The sequence below is a fragment of the Homarus americanus genome, unplaced genomic scaffold (genome assembly GCF_018991925.1).
Source record: "Homarus americanus isolate GMGI-L3 unplaced genomic scaffold, GMGI_Hamer_2.0 scaffold57980, whole genome shotgun sequence".
In the NCBI taxonomy this organism is placed as follows: Eukaryota; Metazoa; Arthropoda; class Malacostraca; order Decapoda; family Nephropidae; genus Homarus; species Homarus americanus.
The window spans coordinates 18,096,467-18,123,591 of NW_024716703.1; the positions used below are offsets into that span (position 1 = coordinate 18,096,467).

General features: G+C 36.9%; 1 protein-coding gene across 1 annotated transcript; it reads right to left on the reverse strand.

Annotated features, from left to right (window-relative positions):
* Positions 1–299: 299 nt before the first annotated feature.
* On the reverse strand, positions 300–22,049 carry LOC121858398 (extracellular serine/threonine protein CG31145-like). Its single transcript, XM_042354844.1, has 9 exons — positions 22,039–22,049; positions 21,625–21,749; positions 15,005–15,083; positions 14,254–14,346; positions 12,849–12,992; positions 12,217–12,377; positions 11,351–11,484; positions 10,846–10,985; positions 300–7,443 (listed from the first exon to the last, which is right to left on the reverse strand). Exons 1-9 carry the CDS (start codon positions 22,047–22,049, stop codon positions 7,251–7,253), a joined length of 1,080 nt encoding a protein of 359 aa, XP_042210778.1. The 3' UTR covers positions 300–7,250.
* Positions 22,050–27,125: the final 5,076 nt, after the last annotated feature.

A 27,125-nucleotide genomic window follows, 5' to 3' on the forward strand; every position in this document is an offset into this window, starting at 1 on the left:
GTTTAATTTTCGTTTTATTGTTGGCTACAGTTGGATACCATTGTGTTGCTACTCGCTCATCGTCATGCCTGGCAAAAGATCACTCTCGTCAGTGGAGTATTGATGACAGGACCACAAGCACTTAATGAAACTGTACTGGCGTGTTATTGTTTGTGCACCGTCATTTACCACTGTTACCTGTGCATTTTCTACTACTCTACTGTGATATATATATATATATATATATATATATATATATATATATATATATATATATATATATATATATATATTTTCTAAGGATATAAATAATAAATATGTAATTTTTAGCTATATATTTATCTGTTTTACAAGTCAACCTCACAACCAAACACACGGACTAGAGCAAACATAAGCACTGGGAGTCAGTCTCGCATTGCTTATTCCAGCACTCTTGTCTTTTCATTTTTTCACTCACACTTCTTTGCCGACTGCAGAATGTCGACTTTCTGGGGTTTTCCTCAAGTGACTGGAATAAGGGAGCTCGAACTGTATACAGTATATGGTGTTGAGGGGGAGTGATATATTGTGAAGATAACAACAGGAGTCTAGATTATAGTGTAATCTCTTCCTTTCTTCAGCATCACTCACCACAGCTGCATTAGTCACACCTCACGAATCACCATCAACATAAACCAAAAGGCTACATATACAGAAGGCAGAAAATTTGTAATTCTTGCTTTATGGGACTAATCAGTGTCGTTAAGTTCAAGAGCACCTCTATTCTTGTTTAAAGTAAGATGTGCTAACATGTATGATTGATTAAAAAATAAAATAAAATAAAAATAATAATAATTAGGTAATTAAGTACTTGAGCAATTGAAAATCTGTTAGTTCACTTCTTTCAACAATAGGTGTTGACTGTACTGTATTTTCGATCATTGATTATCATTAACCAGTCAGGTGCTGCTCGAATTCAGCTGTCATCTTTTGTATACACTGCCATCTGCACTAAGCTCATAAACACTTAACACACAAGCTCACAAAACAATGACAAGATGAGGGTAAAGAGAATGTGTTTTTTGCCTGAACACCAAGTACTATATATATCTGCATTCAAGAATTTCTAAAATATCATTGTTATGAAAGTATATGTTCTATTTTTGTATAAACAAATAAGAATATAAGTTACAAATGCAAAGAATATGATACATACTGTTCAAGACCACCTATAGTGTCCTCCCTTATAATATAGATTCATTAAAATAGCTTGTTCACATCTCATTCATTTAGCTATATACACATTGGAGTAGCAGTACACACATACAGAGGAACATCATTACAAAAAATAACAGCAAATGTTAGCTTAATATTTCTACAGGGGTAATGAAGAGCTTAATCTTGAGTTCGAGTTCCATCCCTTAGAAATTGAACATCTTTCAGAGAGTAATTTAGACAGGAGAAGTTTGGCCACTCTTTCCCTTCATATAATATACTGTATACATATATATATATATATATATATATATATATATATATATATATATATATATATATATATATATATATATATATATATATATATATATATATATATATATATATATATATATATACTGTATATACATATATATATTACTGTAACCTGTACATTTTATTTTAGAACATATATTAAATACAAATATTTTTTAAATATTTCTGCACCATTAAAATATTCCTGTAATTATGTAAGACAATATATTTCATTTAATTTTCCCTGTGTATTTTACACGGATCAGTTCCACATGCTAAGTATATTAATCTTAAAATACTCAGTATGTAGTGTCCACATTCTAAAAGACATACTTGTTATAAACTACAATGGTTTTCTAGTTTGGGAAATACAGTATAATTAATCATTGTTTCATGACATGGAAGACTGATTTAAGGAGGGTAAGTAAAATGTATTCCTGCACTTCAGAAATTCTTAAAAATAATCACCACAGGCTCACCCCTGCACGAGAGAGTTGTAATGCCATGACAGCATGGCTCTGTGTCATCATTTTCTTAATTGTTTTTTATTTAATTCCCAGGCTTTAGAGTACTGTACAGTACACAAGAAATGTTTATGTAATAGGAAGGATGTACTGTACTATCCATAATTAACTTTATCAGAACTTGCAAATTAGCATAGGTCTTACAAAGAAATTTTGCACATTTACTGGTTGAAGGTACAGTACTTCTCAACGAATTTTAAAAATCTATCAGAAAATTACTGGGGCAGGGAATGTATGCTTTTATGCTTTAGGAGTGATGTTTCCCACACGTGTACTACATCACTGAGCGTTTAATATACAGTACAGTGTACATTGAGAAACCTGCTTTTTATGTGAGAATCATTGAAAACTTTGTACAGTATATAAGAATTTTTCTTCAAAATATAACCATCCCCCAAAAATTCTTTAGATTTCTTTTCATTTTAGATTTAATATTATTGATTACTTGCCAAAAGACATTTGCCCTAGAGGATAATTTTAAGTGTTTTCAATATTATCTGGTTTTTGAGTTATTCTCATCACAAACTGAAAAGAAAAGCACTCTCTCAAAAGATTCATATATTGTCCTTTCTATAAGACCAAATAAAAACTGCTATCACAGCCCTTGTTGAGGAGGAAACTGCGCATATAGTACTGTATACATGAAATGCTTCAGCGCGCCACACTGCACAACACTGAGCCAAACTGGCAATTTTAACAGTAAAACAACTGTTCTAGTCAGTACCTCTGACCTACATTTTTTTTAATATAAATAGAGCAAATATAGTAATAGACTAAGAAAATAATATTCTTAATCCTACATTAATATTGCCATATCACAAAATATACTCTATGCAGTATAGCTATTTCACCAACATTCAGCAGTCTTACTCACTAATTCACTAGGACATACATGATGCTTCTCAGGATCAACTTTATGCAGCACTTCCCTTAACTATACTATGTACAACTTAATATGAAAATATGCTTCACTGAGTTATATGAAACACTTATTATATATGCCTGCAATATGAAATAATCTCTGATGGAATAACTACTGTATGTACTGAGCAGAAGAAATATTTTCCAGTTGCTGCTTACATTAAAATGAGTAATTATTAAACAATTTCAGATTTAAATACACTGTAATATTTTTCACTAAAATTCAAATCTACATAAGGTCTTTTATGAATATTTTGTGAGTGAACTTTCTAAGCGAACCCCCTGACTAAGCAACCATTACCAATATTCTTCCATTAAGGTAATTGACAGGTAAGTGCAGTGGGGCATTCTAATATATCCCAACAATATAAAATGACTACTACTGTACTTCTAAACATTACAGTGGACAGGATCTTGCTACTCATACCACACCTCACATTCTTCCATAACTAACAGTGGCTGCATGAGCGTTTCCTAAAATTATTTTTAAAAATTAATATTTACACAGAAGAATTACTGAAGGAAGCATCTTCTTGGTTCAATATTTTGGACAATGGTTGCTTGACATTCCTTACAGCCAAAAATTCTAAATTCTGTTTTTTTTAAGTAAATAAACATTAAGTTTTTCTATTTCACACTTATAAATTAATGCAAAGGCTTTAATTACAAAAGTAGCAAAATTAAACACTAATTACCTTGGATAAATGGAATGAAGGTGGAATGTTTTAAACACAGCAAAGGAAATATTTCCTCAGATACTTCCCAGGTTTACAAGGTGGTTCCTACCTGATATCATGGGTCATCTTATGCTGGGTCCTTAGTTACACAGGATGCTGACTCTGTCCACAATATGTTGACTTATAAGTTATCAGCCCTACCTGGCCCTAAGCTCCATTATGGACCCCATGGTTTGTATGAGTAAACTATTACCCCATTATCATGACACCTATTAAAATTTTCTATAAATTCTCAAGTGGAGAACATTGCACTGAAAGATGCATAACATGGTGATCGCTATTATTGGGATGTAAATATAAAATGTTTTTACAGTATAACCATAAAGAATTCAATAAGGAATTAAACACATCTGAGAATGAAAAACAGAAACAACGATGAATGTGAAATGCAATTTATCAAATATTTTACTCTGAAAATTAAAATATTACTATTATTAATTGTTTATAAACTGGTTAACTACTCTACTGTCTCCCCCCACCCTGAGCTGGACAAAAACTTAAATTTCAAACAAGAGAGAAATAAATGATCCCGTGAGAAATACTCACAGGATAATATATGTCAAGAGATACATTTTCGCACACAGTTATTACCTTAGAAAACAAAAACCTAAAATCTTTCACCAAAGATTGCTTAAAAATTTTCTCCATTAAAAGATAAATACAGTAAAAATAATTGTGCACAGGTATGCAGTCTCAAGCTTTTTTTGAAGAGGATTCTATATTGACCAGCATATTGTAAGTCAAGATGGCTGCTTATTTCCTATACAGTACAGTACAGTAAGGTACAGTACAGTACTGTATAAGGATGACAAGGTAGTTACCTGGAGTACAGCTTGTACTAATTTACTAAAAAAGACTGAAAAGATTATAAATAAATAAAAAGAATAATGATAAGTAATCATAATTCATGTACAGTACATACAGTACAGTACTTATACTGTACCTGTACTACAGTATAACCAAAGGTACTGTAACACATCTCAAAAATACACTTTGCTAGAAAATACTGCAATGAAAAATCTTCTATATACATTACAGTACAGTATATATTTTGGCTATTATACCACTTAAATCATTCATCCATATTCTTACAATCAGTACTTTTTAACCGACTTTTTTTTTCTTCAATCGTATACAAATTATATTTATGGAGATTTATTTTTTACTTCTGTATCTCTTCCTAATTCTTACTCTTCTGTTTTCAAGCTAAGGTTTTCCCTATCCTGAAAATAATTAAAAAATATACAGTAGACTGTATACAGTATGTACAGTATACCTTTACTGTATACATAATGTAGCAGTACAGTATACTGTATAAGTAAAGGATTCCTGTGAGTAAATATTTTAAATCCTTACACTTGTATCCAATAAAAACACAAAACTGTTCATTTTAGTGCTTTCAGGTAATGCGAGAACTGCATTAACTGCATTAACAAATCTAAAAAAAATTACAAGTTAGTTAACTTAACACTTTGGGTGATCACACCACAATTCACATAATGTATACTGTACTGTATTTTTTATGTTATTCCTTTTTGTTTGTTTGCGAAGATTCAATTCCACAGTACAGTACTGTACTGGTATCATATAAAATTCCACAATATTAGACTGTAAAATAATGATAATTTGCAACAAATATAAATTTAAAAGCCTGTGTTCAGTTAATGAAAAAATATATAAACTATGGCAAACTCCTCTAAATATCTGCCTCTGGAAATAGGTAAACTGCTGTGCTTGTTTCAAATGTTGTATGTACAGTATTGTAACACCTGACTTGAGTAATAAGACATTCAGTACCTATTTGACACACTGCATTCTGCCTCTGCTGAACTTAATATATTTGCCATATTTAACAATATACGTACAGTATAATCAAGGATAAATTTAAAGGGATTCTTATAAGTAAAACATTTGAGCTTCGGAAGTTAACATGTTCACTTACTCAGACGTGTTAATTACTGGTACTGTAATATAAAAACTAGGAAACCACAACATTCGCTTAACACTTCAGAATAAAACAACCTAAAACCCTGCAAGAAATCAACAACTTCATTTAATTTACAATTAAATGTTGAAAACTTCTCTTCATTTTTCTCATCTCAGGATAAATGCATATCATTACCACATATGAACAGGTATACAATAAATAATGCACCTACTTCACTGCCAAAGTCTTCACTAACTTGTCTCAGCTGCCTATTACCATACAGTAATATGTCTTAAATTATTAACGGAAGGCTTTATATAACGTTAACATTACATACCTACTAATTCCTGTTATAGAAAATGAGTACGGTATACAGTACTTTGTAATATCAGTTATCAGAAATGTTTATAAATTCATACAAGAATAAACAAATCTATTTAAAAAAAATTATTTCCATAAATAAAAATGATATGAACACATTAACATTGCTGGTACTCTATGAAGGCAAAATAACAGTATTATTTTAATACTTTTTCAAAATACATTAATAAACATATAATAATTTGTTACAAAATAATCAGCAATGACCAGTTCGTTAATCTGTACAGTACTGTATATGCTGTTACGACTTCCTGGATGTACTGTACTGTATAAAATGCTCGTGTATCAGAGAGCATATTGTTCTTCCCATTGGTTTCTTCTCATTTTCCACAGAAGTCATTGGTCTACCTCACTCTTGTCACACTAGAACTCGCTTTCCATTAGATGTATTAGCACCACATATCGTACCAATACAAATACAGTAAAATAAATCTATGGAAATTTGTAGGTAGAATTTAAGCTTACAGTACTTCCAAAATTGTATCCCAAGTACTGTACACATTTGAGAGACTTTGCTCTAATTTCAGAGTATTTATCCATCTTATATAACACCAGTGAGCATGAGTTTCTTAAACGTTGTGCAAACCAAAGAAAGAGCAGGACCCATCACCTCAAGCACACACACACACTAACTTCTTTTGTAGTAGTGAAGTGTTGGACAATACCAGTTACAGTATTTCTTCAGTAACACTTTCAACATAAATATTACCAAATATAAATCAGTGACTTCACAGCTAATTGTTCATTATTCACATATTAGTGAAAGTGGGTCCCCATAGGCCTGGTGGCCAAAATGGGGCAGTGTGGATACAGCACACTGAAAACTAAGCCTTTCAGCACACAAGGAGACAGCATGGCCGGCCTACACTCTACAGCCTTTCAATGCCCCAACTGTAAAGTTAGGTACCCATTCTGCAGCTGGGTCAACTGGGGGTGCCCCACTCAGTGGCCGGCTGCAGGATTCAAACCGGTGACCATTGAGTCAGGATGGTGAGTGCTAAATTCACTTGACCACCTTGCCCCTCTTCACATATTAAATTTATATATATATATATATATATATATATATATATATATATATATATATATATATATATATATATATATATATATATATATATATATATATATTGTCATGGTAATGTTCATGTTGGGAATATCACTTGCTCATAAACTGTTCGGTTAACAACTGAATCTGAGTTTAATGTGTATTGGTACTTTTAATCCAGACAAGCCTGGGGTGAGTAAATCTTGTGTTTCCCAAATACAGATCACGTACATCTCACTTATTTAATGGAAGTCATTAACAACAACATGTAGAGGATCTTGAGCCTTTTCTACACACTCCCTCATTATCTGGAGAATAATATTAAGCCTTCGATCCAAGGCAACTAGGTGAGGCTCCCACAACACTGGGTTGACTGGGTCGAGGCTTAATGATGCTCGCATGGCTTCACTCAGGTGATGAGGGCCCCTGTGATACCTGTGGATCAGTACAAAACAAGAAATGTATTTCATATCATCCATAATGATATCAATGTATATGAGAGTGTACCCGGTAAGTCAGATATGTTGCCTTTTCATGGTAAAAGTGGTTGCCAAACACCTGATCTACCTAGTGTCTAAATATATAGTACAAGTATTTTGAAATTACAACATAACAAGAGCTGTCAGCAGACTGAGGCACTTGCTCCTGTGTTTGTTCAATTCAATTTCAATTGTTTATTCCTTGATAGAGGAAGCGGGATCCTAGTGCTGTCACTAGGTACCCCTGTACTGTGTTTGTTTTCTTTTCGGTGAGGTAACTAGGTGTTATTAGTGATCATCCACATGACGTCTGGTGACTATAGCATGTTAAACCATCCCTGGATGTAAAACTTGACATGATCTTTATTTCTAAAAAGTAGGTCACAGACCTACTTTGAAGAGACGTGATCCAATTTCTAAAATTGAAGGTCAAACTAACATATTTGTCAGTAACCTATTTATACTGTACATAGGAATGACTTCTGTATACAATATGTTATTGGATCAAGCTCATAAAATCTGGTGACTATAGTACATTGAGACCATACAGTATTTCCCAAACAGGTCACAGTGACCTCTTTTTTAGTGAGAATAAAATGTTTCATTAATTGATTAAATCCATAGTGTCTGTCTGGCATTTAAAACACTACTACCTAATTTCCCCAATTATAGGTCACAGTGACAAATTTTTCCATAGATGTGTCTGTGTCAATAGCTGGTCATACTATTTTTTTATTAAGGGGATTAGCCCACTCAGGCATAGGTCACTGACCCACATCAGGGCTTGGGGAGCGAAAATATAATAATAGTAATAATAATTAATAAAAATTAATAAAAATTATATTAAAAATAATAGTAATAATAATACAAATAATAATCATAAATAATACAAAAATAAAAAATAAATCAAGAGTGAGAAACGTCATACATTATGTATGTTGTGTTGTCAATAGTAAAAGAAACAATTGAGACCCTGCAATTGTGAGTAAATGAGGCAGAGAGTTAGGTCAGCATCCTGGAACTTGGTCACAATTTTTGTGGTGCCATATGGCAGCAGGGTCTACCGTTAGATAACACATTATGCTTCCAATATCTTCCCAGGCGGTAGTACCTTTCTGTTTGGTAGCTGCCTACTACCTACTACCATATGATTGTAGAGTATTTCAAAAAGTCCAGATTTTCAAAGTAGTTACTGTATTATGCTACTGTATTTAGTTCATACTCTGTACACATTAGGCCTGTGTCGGGCATAAATTATGTGACCCATAATTTCCACATAAATAGGCAACAGTGCCCCCTAGCTTTGAGAGAGGCGATCAAGTATTCATCATGCAGAACAAGTCAGGTGATTGTATTTTGTAGCACATTGCATCAGTGCAAAAACTGACTTTAACCAATATTCTCCCCCAAAATGGTCACTATATTATAGAGAGAAGATTCGGGTATCCTTAGATGACCACAGTAGTACTGTAAACAGGTTGACAACCCTTTATCCGAAATTCCGAAAACCGAAAAAATCTGAAAACCGAATTTTTTTTTTTTTTTTTTTAACAGGGATTAGCCCATCGGGGCCTGGGAGCGAAAATGTAATGGTAATAATAATCATAATAATAATTATTCATAGTAAATAAAAAATTTAATACAAAATACACCCAAATAAAATAATAATGATAACAATAATAATAATAAAATATAATAATAAAATTAATAATAATAACAATAATACTGTAATAATAAAATAATAATTAAGAAATACAAGAATGAAAAAAAGATAAAAAGTGAGAAACACGACCTAGACCTAAGAATAATAATAATAATAATTATTATTATTATTATTATTATTATTATTATTCTTATTCTTACTCTTATTCTTATTATTCTTATTATTATTCTTATTATTATTATTATTATTATTATTATTATTATATTTTCGCCCCCCAGGCCCAAATGTGGGTCAGTAACTTGTGCCCAGGTGGGCTAATACACACATAAAAAAAAAAAAACTAACCATTCTGTAAACCGAAAAATTCCGAATTCCGAAATGCCTCTGGCCCCAAGGATTTCGGATAAGGGATTGTCAACCTGTACCTTAAATATATGCTAACGCCACACGAGGGTATGATAGCCTACGCTTCTCTGTGTTTGGTGAGGGCGTTAAAAATTGGAGTACAGTATACCTTGTTGCCTAACAAATAAGTACCTGTACAGTCAAGAAGAAGGTCTAATAAGAAGTTAATAATTATCATGAATACATCTAAAACTAAATTACAGTAACATCCAAACAAGAAATTAAAAAATAAATAATAAAAAAGATCGAAGCATAAACCGATACAGTATACAGTACAGTACTCAGTTCTGTGGTTGTGCTATTAACTACAGTATACTGTATTTGAACATTTGAGATAAAAATAAAATATAAAACATGATAAAGAATGTTTAATTTAAACGTATTTAGTCACAACTATTTATGAAATTAGAACCAAGTATATATTGTATACCATATACAGTAAATGCATCTGATGTAAAACATTCTAAATAATGAAAATAAATTTAAGGGTAAAATTTCACTTGTTGCTACTATACGAAATCGAAGTTGAAACTTTTTCCGATGGTTTTCGATGTGATATGAACGAATTTGACTTTCATTTCTGGCGCAAATCAATAGCTTCTGAGATTAGCCCCCCTCCCATTTCAGAATAAAAAGATTTACTATAAAAATCAAGTTAAAAAGTGTTCAGAACACACCGAAAACCTTCGGAAAAAAAACCCTAACCAACCTAATTGGGGAGCTCCACAGTCGTTCCATGTTCTGGGTGTACCGCCATGTACGGACATACATAATGAAATGTTAAATATCTCGCCTAAGCGTAATTTGTGCCAGAAATGCCACTGAATAAAAATGTCTTAGAATTGTCAAAATTACAGATTGCAACTATAAAATTCACGAGATTCGATGTTGGCAACAAGTGAAAGGTAAATTTTCATGCATAATAAAATGTTAAATATCTCGCTTATACGTAATTTGCTCCAGAAATACAATTGAAGAAAAGTGTCTTAGAATTGTCAAAACTACCGATTGCAACTATAAAATTCCCAATATTTATGTAGTGACATTATATTTCCAGATATAAATTAAAAAAAATAGTACTTTAAAGAAAGATGTAGCTTCGTGTGTACACTTAGTTCACCAGGAAATAAAGCTTTGTTTGTTGTCGTATTTCAACAAAGGAACAACTAGGAGTACAGTACAGTAATGTGTAAAACTTTTTTAACCTACCCGAGTAAGGAGGTCAAAATTAAACCTCGCAAGTAAGATAAGTACAGTAGATTATGGTGAGCAAACAGCTACTGAACCCACCTTAATAAGGAAGCGAGAGTAGAATGTCGGATCACACAACACTGGTAGACAGGCGCCAGGATGGATACCTCATCATGGAAGGCCTTACCAAACCCTCGCCCATGGTCCAGATGTAGCGGTGCCGAGTTGTTACCAAACATCTGCCAGACACAAGTAAATAATGATTCGTTATTATCATTATATTTACCTAACAAACACAAACAATAAACAATTGCTATGATAAAAGTGTTTGCTTTCCATTAAAATGAAATATTATATAGGAATTTAGTAAATCTGGTAAACTGTATTGGAGTTTCATAAGCACTCCTTCCAATCTGAATTGCTTATGAGGCTGCTGAGATCATGATTTTCAAGGAAGTTTTATCGACACTAAAGTATTAGAATAAAAACTTTCCATCATTAGGATCTTTTTATATCTTTCAATAAGCCAAGTGAATTCCGACAAAAGTTCTAATATTTCCGAAGAAAAATCAGGAGGTAAGCGCGATACAACCGGAATTTTTACCTTAAACGTTTCGTAATGATGTCGATCCATGTTGCCCATGAAGAAGTCGAGCACAGACATATCCATAATATCTAAAAGTCGACGACCTTCATTATAAGGATGTACTTCCTTAACCAATTCACAGTAGTCGTCGTCTGCAAATAACAAAACTTGTGATTAAAAAAAATGGTACGCACATGAGTAGTGTTATTAGTAGCGGGGTCATAATTATGAACTCGTCCTCTTAAGTAGAGACCTTATTAACAACACCTTCATCAGTCTTCTTACTCTGTATGTAGTTACTACTTTCACTCTTCCCAATTCTCCCTGTTTCAGTGTATTATAAGTGTATTCCACTGAATACAGTTTCAAATGTCTATCGTTCACAGAGCAACAATTGGTGCTGTAACTACCAGAGAAATGACAAAAATTCGTCTAACACTTCCATTATATTGATGGTATACTTTCATAACACATCACTCACATAATAATTTATCATAAAACTGTTACACTGTCTTATCTACGGTGTAATATTTTATTAAAACATTAGCCACACCATTAATCTGTTATACTCTCACACCCACCATTATTTCAGTTATATTTCCTCTTACTCTGTGGGATTCAGGCAGCTTTTTTTAAAAATGGTAGCTAATTCTGAGCTCCAGTTGCACACACACATACCACTTAATTACATTTGTTGTTGAACTTGTTTTCACTTACAAGAAACTATCCTTCATCATCTATGTGTCACTTGTACAATACAGTCTATATAATCCTACTGTAGGGTGTATTGAAGAAAAAACCGGATAACTAATACGTTAAAGGAGGACATTTTAAGTTAAGTAAGATGATGTGCTGCATGTGGCGTGAAGGCGTAATGTACTCACCAACTTCCCACTGGGCCTTGCGTCTCTTGTGATAGCTCCTGCGCCACGGGTGCCGCCACACCTTACGGGGCGCCGCTTCCTTCCCCGGCAGGAAGATGGCGAAAGATCCCTCCAACATGTCAGGGCTACCGCAGATGGCGTGGGCCGTGTCGCAGTAGTAGCTGGAAGGTTGTCCACGCGTACAGTAAACTACACTAGCGCTACTCTATACCATGTCTAAAGTTAGTCTAAGTGGCTGTCAATGAGTTAAAACTATGTCACGCTAAACCACTCTTATGAATATGAAAGGAATACTCGAAAGTTTATACCAAAGACAACAAAACAACAACTAATAAAGAATACTTAGAATAAGAGCCATAGACGACAAGAGATAAATATACTAAACAACAATTCCAAATATATGGTCATTCAGTCTAATATGTGTTGACCATTTAGAGGCGAAGCAAAAATAAATGATAGACAGAAGAGACTCCGTATACACTTACTTTGTATCTTGGCGACATACTGTATACTGTACTGGGTGAACCTCCTCAGGTTATGACTAACTAGAGGCGCGACTCACCTGACGCTGAAGCAGAGAGGCTGACTTACCTGCACTTACGTCAGTTGTTGTCAGCTAATGGTTGACTCACCTGCATTTGCCATGGAAGCAGAGATTGTTGTCGGGGGAGATGAAGAAGGTTTTGAGGAGGTCACCCTGGGCCAAAGCGTACAACTCCCGCGTTATGTTGACGTTACGACCCACTATGGGCACAGCTCGCCGGAAACCTAATAACCTGTCAGGAGGAAAACACATTTATTCCAGCAACTGTATCTTCCAAACATTATCTTAACATACAGTAAGTACTTTATCCTCTCGTGTGGATTTCCAGTCAGCCTGATAGACAAAATAATTTATTCCTAGTACGGTATCTCCCAGAAGTATTGGATATAGGAATAGTTTAACTTTTGAATGAGGACAACAAAGTCTTTTAAAAGGTGTGTAAGAATTTTTACTATAACTTCATGCATTTGGAGACGAGTGACTTTTCGTGACTTGAGAGAGAGAGAGAGAGAGAGTTAATCAAAGTGAATGCAGTGACTGAGCTCTGAACGAAGGCACAGTAATGGACACAAAATGTGGTCCTCAGTTTCTGTTCTTTAAAACTCGTGCCACATTCCACATCTTCGCTGATTGGTTAGTTCCACCTCGCTGCCCGCACCCGGTCTTAGGAAGAAGGGAGTGAGGGAGGTAGGAGTAGTTCCTTTCCGACATGATACTCTTCCTTCTTCCTGACCTTCTCTCTAATAATATTACCATTCTCTCAACTTCCATTCCCTTCCCCTTGTTATTACACCTAACTTTATATATCTGTCTCCCTCCTGGTTATTCTACAACACTTGGACACACTGCCACCACATGGTTCTCCTAAGTGTCTTTCTTCCTCTCTCCTACACCCCTTGCCTAATGTTTTGTGTCCGACACTTTACTTCATGCTAAACCCTGCAATGTAATATTTCTTCCGTACCACCACCACCACCACCACCACTCAGCTGACGAGGCTACTGTAAGCTGAGGAGTATTGGTCACTGATACTGAAGGGTTCTCAAGTCGCACCAGCCAGTCAGTCACTCATGTTCTCCTTGTCGTGGCCACCATTCTATTCACTCATCACCCACCCTACTCACCCATCATACACCCCACTCACTTATCACCCACCCTACTCACTCATCATCCACCCCACTCACCCACCCCACTCACTCTTCACCCACCCTACTCAACCTTCACACGCCTCACTCTCATCCCTACTGTGGCCATATAAGGGAGACTTTAAGAGCATATATAATAGATAGATAAAAATTATGAGACAAAATTCCTAAGTTCTTTAATGGTATAGACCACCATCACCATTTTAAGATTCACAGCAGGGGGGAGAGAGAGAGAGAGAGAGAGAGAGAGAGTAGAGTAGAGAGAGAGAGAGAGTAGAGTAGAGTAGAGTAGAGTAGAGTAGAGTAGAGTAGAGTAGAGTAGAGTAGAGTATTCAGTGCAGCACCAACCTGTCGAGGTGGAAGGCGGCGATCTCAGCGTTGTGTCTCTCGAAGTCGGTGAAGTAGAAGTGATTTTTAAGAGTTTGTTGCTCCCGCGGGAACCTGTGGGAGGAAGGAGGGAGGGGGCGATTAGCGGTGGCCATCATCAAAATATTGGTCTCACTACACATATGTGCGACCTGACTACATTGATCCGAGATGTAACTACGGGTGGATAGCTTAAGTAACCTGTGTGAGATGAGGTCACTTGTAATTGATGTGGTTTCTGTGTTACCTGTGGGCCTTAGTAGACAGGTGTGAGGACCTAATTAACTGGAAATTTCGAGATCCAGCTAAGGTCCGTGGCCTAAGTACACACACAGGTGTGAAACAGGTCTGACAGGTGTGAAAGCTAACTACTCAGGTGTACTGTATAGCCTAAATACATAAGTATATGGCCTGACTACACAGGCGCACACTTGGCCATGTAGCCTCAGGATTCAATAAGACGATGAGAGATATATCATCACTACGTGTCCTACCAGTAAAATGTTTACTTATGATTTGCTCTACCATGTGTCGGTCATGAACTTGAGAAAGCACACACACACACACACACACACACACACACACACACACACACACACACACACACACACACACACACACACACACACACACACACACACACACACACACACACACACACACACACACACACACACACACACACACACACACACACACACACACACACACACACACACACACAGATACTCACCTCATGGGCTTGAAGAGAGAGTGGCCACCGTCGATAAACTCAATAATGAGCTTGAGCTGTGTACCTCCCTCCTTCTGACCTGGTGGAGAACATAGTGTTATTTAATGTGGATTAATAAAGAGAGAGAGTGTGAGTGTATAAAGTGACACCTGTCTCCTTGATAAGATTAAATTTCCATCATATAATTGCTCTCGCGGGTGACTTGTGTATTAATGGATAACGACAGGTTAATCATGGGGCACAGAACAAGTGATGAAGGCGAAGAGGCCAATATGACACAGTCAGCACCACAATTCCCCCAGAAGGAAGCAGGAGGAGAAAGAAAGGGAAGTGTAGGGAGAGGGTGAGAAAGACGAGACAGGGGAGAGTAGAGTAATGGAGCGGAAGGGGTGAGAAGGTTAATCTAATACAAGGGTAGAGAGGGGAGGAGGAGGAAGTAATATTTACAAAAGGGTTTAGTTGGTTAGACGGACCTTTGTTTATAATTTAAGATGAGTTAATACACAAACAAAGGAAAACCCAGTAATAACTCCTAAATGCAATAGGAACTTTTACATGATGCAGTTGTGATGTGCAACATTTTAAACGAGTACTCTGAGTATCAACAACTATGGTGTTCAGGGTGAAGTTTGTACCTCCAGTTGGCAGTCTTGTCTACGGAACCCAGGCCGTGTATGAGAGCCAAGAGCGGTGTGTTAAGTATACCCCCACAGTGTGTATGTCTCGTGTCTTTATATACTAAATGACTGACACAATAAATATTCAAAAAGTATTAATGATCTAATAGTCTGGTCTCCAAGTCCAACTCTTATTGACAACCTTTCATTAGGTTTTAACTCATTTTACATCATCACACAGGAAATTAAGATAAATTAATGCTGAATTATCGTGTATGTGACTCTGGCCAGTCTTCCCTTGATGGTAATGAAGCAGATGATGGGGCCTCAGCGGTCTTTAGATCAGCTGATTCACTCCTGCTGGTCTCCACAGGGGGAGTCTGGTTAGATCAAGTTCTCCTGTGATAAGACTAAGTAGTTAATTGTTTCTATTTCGTTGAGGGGTTAGCAGTAAGTCTCTAATACACTATTTCCTGGGTAGTGAGACCTTAAATGTGATGGAGTAAAGCTATCAGGGTGAAGGCTATAGGACGGGAGTACAGGCAACGTGTAGCCTGGTATCCCGCCGTGCACTCAGAGCCACCCTGGGGTATGAAGTCCTTTGTGTACACTGCCTGATGATCCTTGTTGCTCCAGAGAACGGTCACAGAATCCTTGTTAGGTTACCCCCCGTGTCTTATCTCTCTTACACGGGTTGGCCGCCGCCATGAGATGGACGGAGGGAGGAATTCTGGGGAGCTTCAGCAAGTACTACTTTACCACGATTTACAGTACAATGACGCTAGTTACTGTACGCTTCACCATCAAGAAAAATTTGTCAGTCAACATATAGATTAAACCAGATCCTGTTAACTGAATGTCTGGATTCCTTTAATTCTGTAACAAACAAAGAAGAAACACCGTTTCTACACTGTTCAACTTTGACCACTACATGTTGAGACGACAAGCACTGGACAGACTCGAAAATAAACTTCACGAGAAGGAGTGTCTGACCCTTGCATCGTCGGGGAAAAACAAGATCCATGAGACCTCCATGTAAATACACAGTAAGCTCTCCACTGTGTGCCTGTAGAGAGTGTGTACCTGGAAAGAGTACATACCAGGATAGAGTGGACTGGAAAACATCAAAACACTTAGATATAAATCCTCAGAGTTATTGCGTCCTGTGAAGAGCTGTCGGCGAGGCTCACCGTTTACATAAACTGATTCACATCGTATTATCATCCAATAGCAGACGACGTTGTTATATCATCTGCTTCCCAGGGCAACAAGAGACAATACCCTAAGAGTATAAAGTGCTTTAGTAGCTTTGGTATAAAGCCTCTTGCTGTGTGACGACCAACAATCTAATATCAAACGTCAATATAGAGAAATATTCTTTTACACGGTGTACCCAGTCTATTGTGTACAGTATTAAGAGCCACGGGTCTTAGGTGGCAAAAATTGGATATCATCTACAGTAATGCGGTGTTAATATGTGGTACAATACATAATCCAAGCTTTCCCTCGGTAATGACGTAACGGTATCAATAGTGGAGGAACACAACACACACAGCCTTCAGTTGTGTCAGACAACAAGAGTGTCACACAGCCTTCAGTAGTGTCGGGGAACAAGAGTGTCACACAGTCTTCAGTAATGTCAGACAATAAGAGTGTCACACAGTCTTCAGTAGTGTCAGACAACAAGAGTATCACACAGTCTTCAGTAGTGCCAGACAACAAGAGTGTCACACAGTCTTCAGTAGTGCCAGACAACAAGAGTGTCACACAGTCTTCAGTAATGTCAGGCAACAAGAGCGTCACACAGCCTTCAGTAGTGTCAGACAACAAGAGTGTCACACAGCCTTCAGTAGTGTCGGGGAAGAAGAGTGTCACACAGCCTTCAGTAGTGTCAGACAACAAGAGTGTCACACAGCCTTCAGTAGTGTCAGACAACAAGAGTGTCACACAGTCTTCAGTAGTGTCAGACAACAAGAGTGTCACACAGCCTTCAGTAGTGTCGGACAACAAGAGTGTCACACAGCCTTCAGTAGTGTCAGACAACAAGAGTGTCACACAGCCTTCAGTAGTGTCAGACAGTGTCACACAGAGTAGTGTCCAGACAACAGAGTGTCACACACAGCCTTCAGTAGTGTCAGAGGGAAGAAGAGTGTCACACAGCCTTCAGTAGTGTCAGACAACAAGAGTGTCACACAGCCTTCAGTAGTGTCGGGGAAGAAGAGTGTCACACAGCCTTCAGTAGTGTCAGACAACAAGAGTGTCACACAGCCTTCAGTAGTGTCAGACAACAAGAGTGTCACACAGCCTTCAGTAGTGTCGGGGAAGAAGAGTGTCACACAGCCTTCAGTAGTGCCAGACAACAAGAGTGTCACACAGCCTTCAGTAGTGTCAGACAACAAGAGTGTCACACAGCCTTCATTAGTGTCCGACAACAAGAGTGTCAAATACAAAAGCCTTTCCTGTAAATTCCATGTAGCAGACAGTTCAGATCAGACAGCGTGACCTTCACCCGAGCCATCTAACTTTCTTGACAGGAAATCGAAGGTGACAGTAGACAGCTCACCCCTTTAAAACTACCAGATTGTACCAAAATTTCGAGTCAGAGCAGACTGTCATGAAGCTCAGACACGGTGAAGGAACAGTCGCCTCTAAATGTCAATCTTCAGTTTAAAATTGAGAATTCATAGTTTATTCAGTTCATTTATTCATGTTGATAGTGTCTAAGTCTTTTTCGTAATCACACACTAACTTTACTTTCTCTGTGACCTGACTCATAACTTTACTTTCTCTATGATCAGACTCATAACTGTACTTTCTCTATGACCTGACTCATAACTTTACTTTCTCTATAACCTGCTTCGTAACTTTACTTTCTCTATAACCTGTTTCGTAACTTTACTTTCTCTATGACCTGTTTCATAACTTTACTTTCTCTATGATCAGACTCATAACTGTACTTTCTCTATGACCTGACTCATAACTTTACTTTCTCTATAACCTGCTTCGTAACTTTACTTTCTCTATAACCTGTTTCGTAACTTTACTTTCTCTATGACCTGTTTCATAACTTTACTTTCTCTATGACCTGACTCATAACTTTACTTTCTCTATGACCTGAATTATATATTTTTCACTGTGATATGACTCCTCATAATTTTACTTTCTTTCGGTGATCTGACTCATTATTTTAACAGATCCGTACCTTTATCAACCTCTGACCCCTATCACCTCACCCCTAATACACAGGGGTCTCTCTCTCTCTCTCTCTCTCTCTCTCTCTCTCTCTCTCTCTCTCTCTCTCTCCTCCCATTTGTCTTCTACGTCCTTGTTATCCTTCCTTTGTATATTAAGATGGGGTCCATTCTCTTCATGGCTCCTCTTCCTGTCTGTTTCATTTGCATTTTCATTCTTCTTTTTTTATCCTTATGCTTCATCATTCAGGCAAGAGGATATGTGTGTGTGTGTGTGTGTGTGTGTGTGTGTGTGTGTGTGTGTGTGTGTGTGTGTGTGTGTGTGTGTGTGTGTGTGTGTGTGTGCGCGCGCGTGTGTGTGTGTGTGTGTGTGTGTGTGTGTGTGTGTGTGTGTGTGTGTGTGTGTGTGTGTGTGTGTGTGTGTGTGTGTCGCTAAGTCTTTATATACAACTGACGTCTAAGTTGACTGCGGATGACGTTTGGTTTTTCCAATTACGATTTCATGTAAACAAAGTAACATACAGGGTCCAATTTGCTCTTTTTCATCCAATATGTCGTTTACTATCATTACATCGGCAAAACATACCTATATTAGTTTAGTTAAGTTAGTAATGGTGATATTCCTGTGTACATTATATTATGATAATCAACATCATCGTCCTTATATACAGGTCAGCATGAATTTCCCCCCAAAGTATAATTATCACTATGTTGTAATAATCCTTATTAAAAGTAGCACACAAGCAAAGATATATATACTTTCTGAATGCAAAACACTTAACTACTTTATCTACACTAACCGAGATTAATGAACAATTAAATAAGCTTCCAGAATGAATTAACTTGTGTTCAGATAATTACAATATATTATTCATTTATACAATTTGTCAGTCAACTGTAAATCCTTATTAAACTGGTGTTTAATGGTTGACTTGTTATAACAAAGTTTATCTCGAATTTGTAAATCATTTTGTGGAGCTACATAATTACCCGGGCAGTGAGGAGAGAGAACGTCCTCCGCGACACCCTGACACAAGAGTCACGGGGTAAGGTTAAATAAGTTAGGTCAGAGGTCAGAGGTCACAGGGAGCAGGGGTAACACAAGCACTCATATTTATTTTTTGCAGATAATCTATGTATTGTTTGAGGGGATAATAATTGTATTAATACCGTAATGACTTATAATTACCATTACTAAAATTAACATTATGTCATTAGGCTATTTACACTGAGTGGGGTGGTGGTGGTGGCCAGGAGTGAAGGCTGGTGAACACTGCCTGTACTGTACTGTGGCCATGTAATGCACTGGGGCGAGTCTCAAAGGTTCGTAACTGCTGACATTAAAAGAGATATCCCTAACTTACTTTCCTTCTGACACAAATAGAAGCTTAAACAACAACAACAACAACAACAACAACACACACACACACACACACACACACACACACACACACACACACACACACCGAAAATACACTTAGAATCTATCGTAACTAGATACGTTCTCGCACTACTCGCACAACAAGTTAATAGGAAATGTTAATGAAGGTGTAAGAGAACAAGGAATATGGGATCATTACTCGTAGGTGCAGCCGCTTACCGCCTACAACACCTTCAGCAGTGAGGTGTCATGGCAAGGTCCTCTCTATATCAATTCATCTTGTATTGATCATCGGACTATATATTTTCTTTCAATCTATGTCAAACTTATTTTTTTTGACAGCCAAATATCTCACAAATGTCGAGGGATATTAATTATCAGTTTCCAATGGAATGTTTAATTATTATCTAAGGTTGAGTGTTTGGCTCCAGTACCGAATGTCAGAGATCAGGGGTCAATATAATAGTAAGCGTATATTGTTATTTTCAGACAAGTTTCCCCCATCCTCTTCTCTTAACATTCTCTACGAGGGGAGACCATGGAAAAATAGGAAGCGGTCACTTATTTGATAGCGTACGTATATTTCATTATATTACCTCCTTCCTCCTTTACCACTTGCCCCTTTCCTCTGCTCTCTTCATTTCCTTTATCATGCTTTCCTACTTTTCTTTTATCCCAGCGTTCACTCCCTCTAACCTAATTCACCTCTTCCCTTCCTCACCTCTAACCTCCTTTTTCCTGTTCCTCTTCCCCTACTCTCCTTTATCTTCCTCCCCTCGTGAACTCTTCTCCTGCACCCTAACACACAACTTCCTTGTCTAAGAATCTAACGTCTTCGAGGAAGGTTTGGAATCTCTTGTCTTGTCAAATTTTCTTCCAAACAAAAGACTTAACCTATTACACATCAACCACGCTCTTTTAAGTATAAGAATCAAATCATACACCAGAGACGTTCTTTTGAGTAAACTGAACGATACACTAAAGTTTTTAATCAGAAACATCTTCATTTTTTAACTCGAACAAAGTGAAAAATAACAAATGCCCACACGTAGTTAGAGCTTTACAAATGACAGCTCACATTAATTTTCGATATATCTGTACTACAACATTATGGACGATTTTTTATTTGTTATAAAAATGTGAATGGTGGAATTTGATGGTATTTGAAATATTATATTGTACAAAGGATGTCATATTGCTTGGAAGGTGTGACTAGGGAAGCATTATAGTGGTTGTTAACACTATAGTAGCACCTGTGATCTTGTGGTAGTGACGCAGTAATGATGATACCACTAGAGTAGCACAATTGGAGGTGGAGTGGTGACTGAGTGACTATGGAAGCACTATAGTAGCACCATTGAAGGGTTGGTGATGACTAACTACTTCACCACAACAGCAACAACACACGACGGAGGCGCAGCAGGAACTTACTGATGTGGCTGATGGGCATAGTGGCCACCTGCTGCAGGAGCCTGTTGACGGTAGGGTCCTCGCCGCCGTACAGCTCGTCACGGGAGATACTCAGGTGGAAGTTGTCCCAGAGCGTCGCGTTCTCTCTGTGGGGGGACACAAGGGAAGGGGAGTTAGTATTGGTTAAAACATCACACACATATTAAGCTCTAGCGTTAAATATTGAGGTATTACGTCATATATACCCATCATATATAAGGCACTGTCATAATGCTAGAAATGAGCTGCTCCCGTATTGTAAAAACCTCTATTTATATATAAATCTGCCACATTATATATAAAATTAACATCATATTATGTAAGTTAACTTTTTATATCATACACGTCACATCTCCATTAAAAATCACTACATTTTATATATCATAGAGTACCAACGCCTTAACCATGTCGCTACACCATGTTTAACTCCAGTATTTTCATCCCACATATTTCGTGATTTAGTCTCGATATTACAGAAAACATTGTGATCTGAAATTATATTATATTATGTACTAAATAAACTAAAATAATATACATGGTTAAAAAAATCACAGAAAAGGAATAAAAGTAAATATAATGTTACGCGGGATAATGAAATACAGAATGCCAGGAATGTGGTTCAGGCCTTCAGGTGTTGCAGCTTCGATACCTGTTTTTACCTGGGGTATACCTGAGTGGCTGTGTAATTACTGTAGTATAGGTGGTGATGTTCTTTTTGTTGCGGTGTTAATATACAACTGTGTAGTTATTACTAATGCATACCTGTGTTATAATCACTATAGTCTGGCCACCACACACCTGTGTTATAATCACTGTAGCCTGGCCACCACACACCTGTGTTATAATCACTGTAGCCTGGCCACCACACACCTGTGTTATAATCACTATAGTCTGGCCACCACACACCTGTGTTATAATCACTGTAGCCTGGCCACCACACACCTGTGTTATAATCACTGTAGCCTGGCCACCACACACCTGTGTTATAATCACTGTAGCCTGGCCACCACACACCTGTGTTATAATCACTGTAGTCTGGTCACCACACACCTGTGTTATAATCACTGTAGTCTGGCCACCACACACCTGTGTTTATAATCACTGTAGCCTGGCCACCACACACCTGTGTTATAATCACTGTAGTCTGGTCACCACACACCTGTGTTATAATCACTGTAGTCTGGTCACCACACACCTGTGTTATAATCACTGTAGCCTGGCCACCACACACCTGTGTTATAATCACTGTAGTCTGGCCACCACACACCTGTGTTATAATCACTGTAGTCTGGTCACCACACACCTGTGTTATAATCACTGTAGCCTGGCCACCACACACCTGTGTTATAATCACTGTAGCCTGGCCACCACACACCTGTGTTATAATCACTGTAGTCTGGTCACCACACACCTGTGTTATAATCACTGTAGCCTGGCCACCACACACCTGTGTTATAATCACTGTAGTCTGGTCACCACACACCTGTGTTATAATCACTGTAGTCTGGTCACCACACACCTGTGTTATAATCACTGTAGCCTGGCCACCACACACCTGTGTTATAATCACTGTAGCCAGGCCAATACTCTGCCTGCCAACTGCTTTACCAAACTCTATTTCCAACCTCACTATTCTAGTGGTGATGGAGCGATGTTTTTTCGATACCAATTTAGAAAAATGTGTAGAAAAATATGGAATACAACTGAAACATTATTAAATTTTAGTGGAGATAGACCAGAGGGAAAAAAATTACGAGCGTGTTGCGGAATTCCGTCGAGTGGAATGAATAAAAAAAAACTATATATATATATATATACACGAGTATACACTGATAACTACAATAGGTTTGCAATGAACTTATATAGACAGTACTGTAAAATGTTGATCCATAGGTGTTTTGAGATAATTTACTTAGGAAAGGAAGAGAGAATCTTGCCTCATACATGGGTAATACTTTACATTCACTTACACTAAACTGAAACACTTATTGTATATCGCTATTATATGTAAGAGAGATCATCTTTAATGTTTCCCTAGCTATTATTGATACTGTTGCTTTTACTACTACTACTACTACTACTACTACTACTACTACTACTACTTCTACTACAACTACTACCACTGTTTCTGCCGTTAACATCGTTGCTGTTATTCCAGGTACCGTTAGTGGTGGCGGTACAGTAGCTACTTCTATTACCGGCATTGCTCTTTTGTGTGCTGTTATTGTTGCGTCGGTGGCTGTTATTGTTGCGTCGGTGCTGTTTTAGCATTGTTTACAGTGACAAAGTTGGCACTCACGAAGCTGATTATTACCGCTATGGTTTTGTTCGTTAACTTTTAGCCCACTGAACAACAGTAACAAAAGTAAATATACTATGAGCCTTCCGTAATAATAATAATAATAATAACAATAATAATAATAATCATAATAATAATAATAATAATAATAATAATAATAATAATAATAATAATAATAATAATAATAATAATAATAATAATAATAAGACCAACAACAACAACAACAATAACATTAATAATAATAATAAAAATAACAATACAATAATAATAATAATAATAATAATAATAATAATAATAATAATAATAATAATAAAAATAATAACAATAAAATAATAATAATAATAATAATAATAATAATAATAATAATAATAATAATAATAATAATACCTGAAAACGTGAAGGTAGTCATAGAATCATTACTCAGAACGACAGACAAGCAAACAAACACCAAACTCACAACTGATTGATGAAGATAGATGAAGAATTTTACCAAGTACAGTGTCTATCAATTAATATCTAAATTAATTAAAAAGATAAGAGAGAGAGAGAGAGAGAGAGAGAGAGAGAGAGATATATATTCTCCTCCGTCCCGATATAAGAATGTAACACAGGAGAAAAACATTATCTCTAAATGGGTCAAGTTGTCAGACGCCACAAGCCCCCTTTCAGGCCATAAAGGTGCGAGAGAGTCTTTAATGGTGCCCAGCCAGACCACTGACTCGCCAACACTCTGATTTACATTCATTCAGTATATTCACGTAGTAATGCCGCAGGTTGGGTGTAACTCTTCACAATAATGCCGCAGGTTGGGGTTAAATCTTCACAGTAATGCCGCAGGTTGGGGGTAAATCTTTACAGTAATGCCGCAGGTTGGGGGTAAATCTTCACAGTAATGCCGCAGGTTGGGGGTAAATCTTCACAGTAATGCCGCAGGTTGGGGGTAAATCTTCAGTAATGCCGCAGGTTGGGGGTAAATCTTCACAGTAATGCCGCAGGTTGGGGTAAATCTCATCAATCTTAGCACCGGGTGGGGTAACCGCCAGTAATGCCAAGGTTAAGGTTAGTAAATCTTCACGTGCCGCAGGTTGGGGTAAATCTTACAGTAATGCCGCAGGTTGGGGTAAATCTTCACAGTTGGGGGTAATTCACAGTAATGCTGCAGGTTGGGGGTAAATCTTCACTATATTGGCCGCAGGTTGGCGTAAATCTTCACAGTAATGCCGCAGGTTGGGGTAAATCTTTCACAATAATGCCGCAGGTTGGGGTAAATGTTCACAGTAATGCCGCAGGTTGGGGTAAATCTTTGCAGTAATGCCGCAGGTTGGGTAAATCTTCACAGTAATGCAGGTTAGTAAATTTACAGTGCCGCAGGTAAATCTTTGGGGTAATAAATGCCGCTTCACAGTAATGCCGCAGGTTGGGGTAAATTCTAATGCTGCAGGTTAATTGCAGCAGGCTGGGGGTAAATTTACAGTAATGCCGCAGGTTGGGGGTAATCTTATTTTGCCGCAGGTTGGGGAAATCTTCACAATAACGGTAGAGATTATAGAAAACACCTCACACTATTGGCTCATGTTCGATGTAAATGAGAGAGACAACGACATTTGACTGATCTTCCCTACGCTATTAATTGGTTAAAACAATGTGGATCACCTGAAGATTAGCTCTCAAAGCTTATTTCACCTGATGATTAACCACCCTAATTCTACCTGTCGGATCATATTAGGTTAGATTAGATTAGGTTAGGTTAGTTTAGATTAAATTATGGTATGCTTTTTTATGTTATGGTATTATGGTATGGCAGGGATGGCCAAAAAAATTGGTTTATATACAAAAAAAAATTGTTTTAAATCTATTATGTTGGTTTTAATAAGTTTTAAGTATTTTTAACCCTTTTTATAACGTTTTATGTTCAGGATGATTTAGCAACCATTTATATTCTCCTTTATCTTAAAATAAATCACTGTGCAAAGACGAATTTGAAAACACAATCTTTGATCCGTCATCCAGACTCATCCTACATGCTTAAAGGTAAAAACTAAATTTTAATTCATCTTAATGCATGGACAAAAAACTATTCTACTTTTAGAGAGAGAGAGAGAGAGAGAGAGAGAGAGAGAGAGAGAGAGAGAGAGAGAGAGAGAGAGAGAGAGAGAGAGGCTATTTGGCTCCCTAATAATCAGGATTTGAGATGTTTGCAGCCCTGTAAGAAAGCTTATTACCACCACTTTCATACATACTGCTTTAGCAACATAAAATAAAAGATAAAGATATTTGCTCTCCTCTCATCTGTATAGTTTAAGTCTTTATTGTTGTTTTAAAGAACCTTAAATATATTTGCTTTTCTCCCAAACTTATGTTGTTAACTTTTACATTTTTAGAATATATCATAATAACATATCACCCATGATTACTATCCTGTATTAAACACGAAGACAATAATTAATAACATATGGGTAATATTAGTTAAGGTTAGGTTAAGTTAATTTAAGTTTTCTATTAAACAATTCTTTAATACCTAATGATGAGGTACATGATCGCCGGTATTAGGCAATTATCTCTATTTAGTGTAATGGCCAGGACCAAATAGTCTACGATTAAGCTTTTACAAAGTATCAGACGTTTTTGACTAAATAGAGATAACTTTTTGTTTTATAGCTACAACTTAATTTAAATTAGTTTGTATATGATAAACAAATTTATGGGGGCCAAATTATACTTTAAGTAGGTTAATATCAAGTGCACATGGCTTAAAAATGACCATGATATTGGTCAGATTTAAACAAAATTATGGGAGGCTTACAGCCCCTCCCCCAAAAAACAGCTGGGTGGACTCGCTGTGCTCGCCATGTTTCCCCACCCACAACTTTTTGGACCCCCCTTTTTGAGATTCCTGGATCCGCCCCTGTTCTGGGTTAGGTAGGATACAATTTCGCTGGGTTGACCTCCAGAAAAATAGCTAAATCGTAATGCGGCCCATGACTGAGGAGAGGTTGCCCATGTCTGGTGTAGTTGATGTAGTGTACAGAAGGTGATGGTGTAGTTGATGTACAGTGTGGGCCCATATTTAAACAGTACAGTATAAAATTCTAACTTACTTTATTTCTCAAGGACAATATTCTAATTTACCTCATTAGTGACTTTATCAAACACCGGTAACCATAATGGTTGATAATAACGTAAA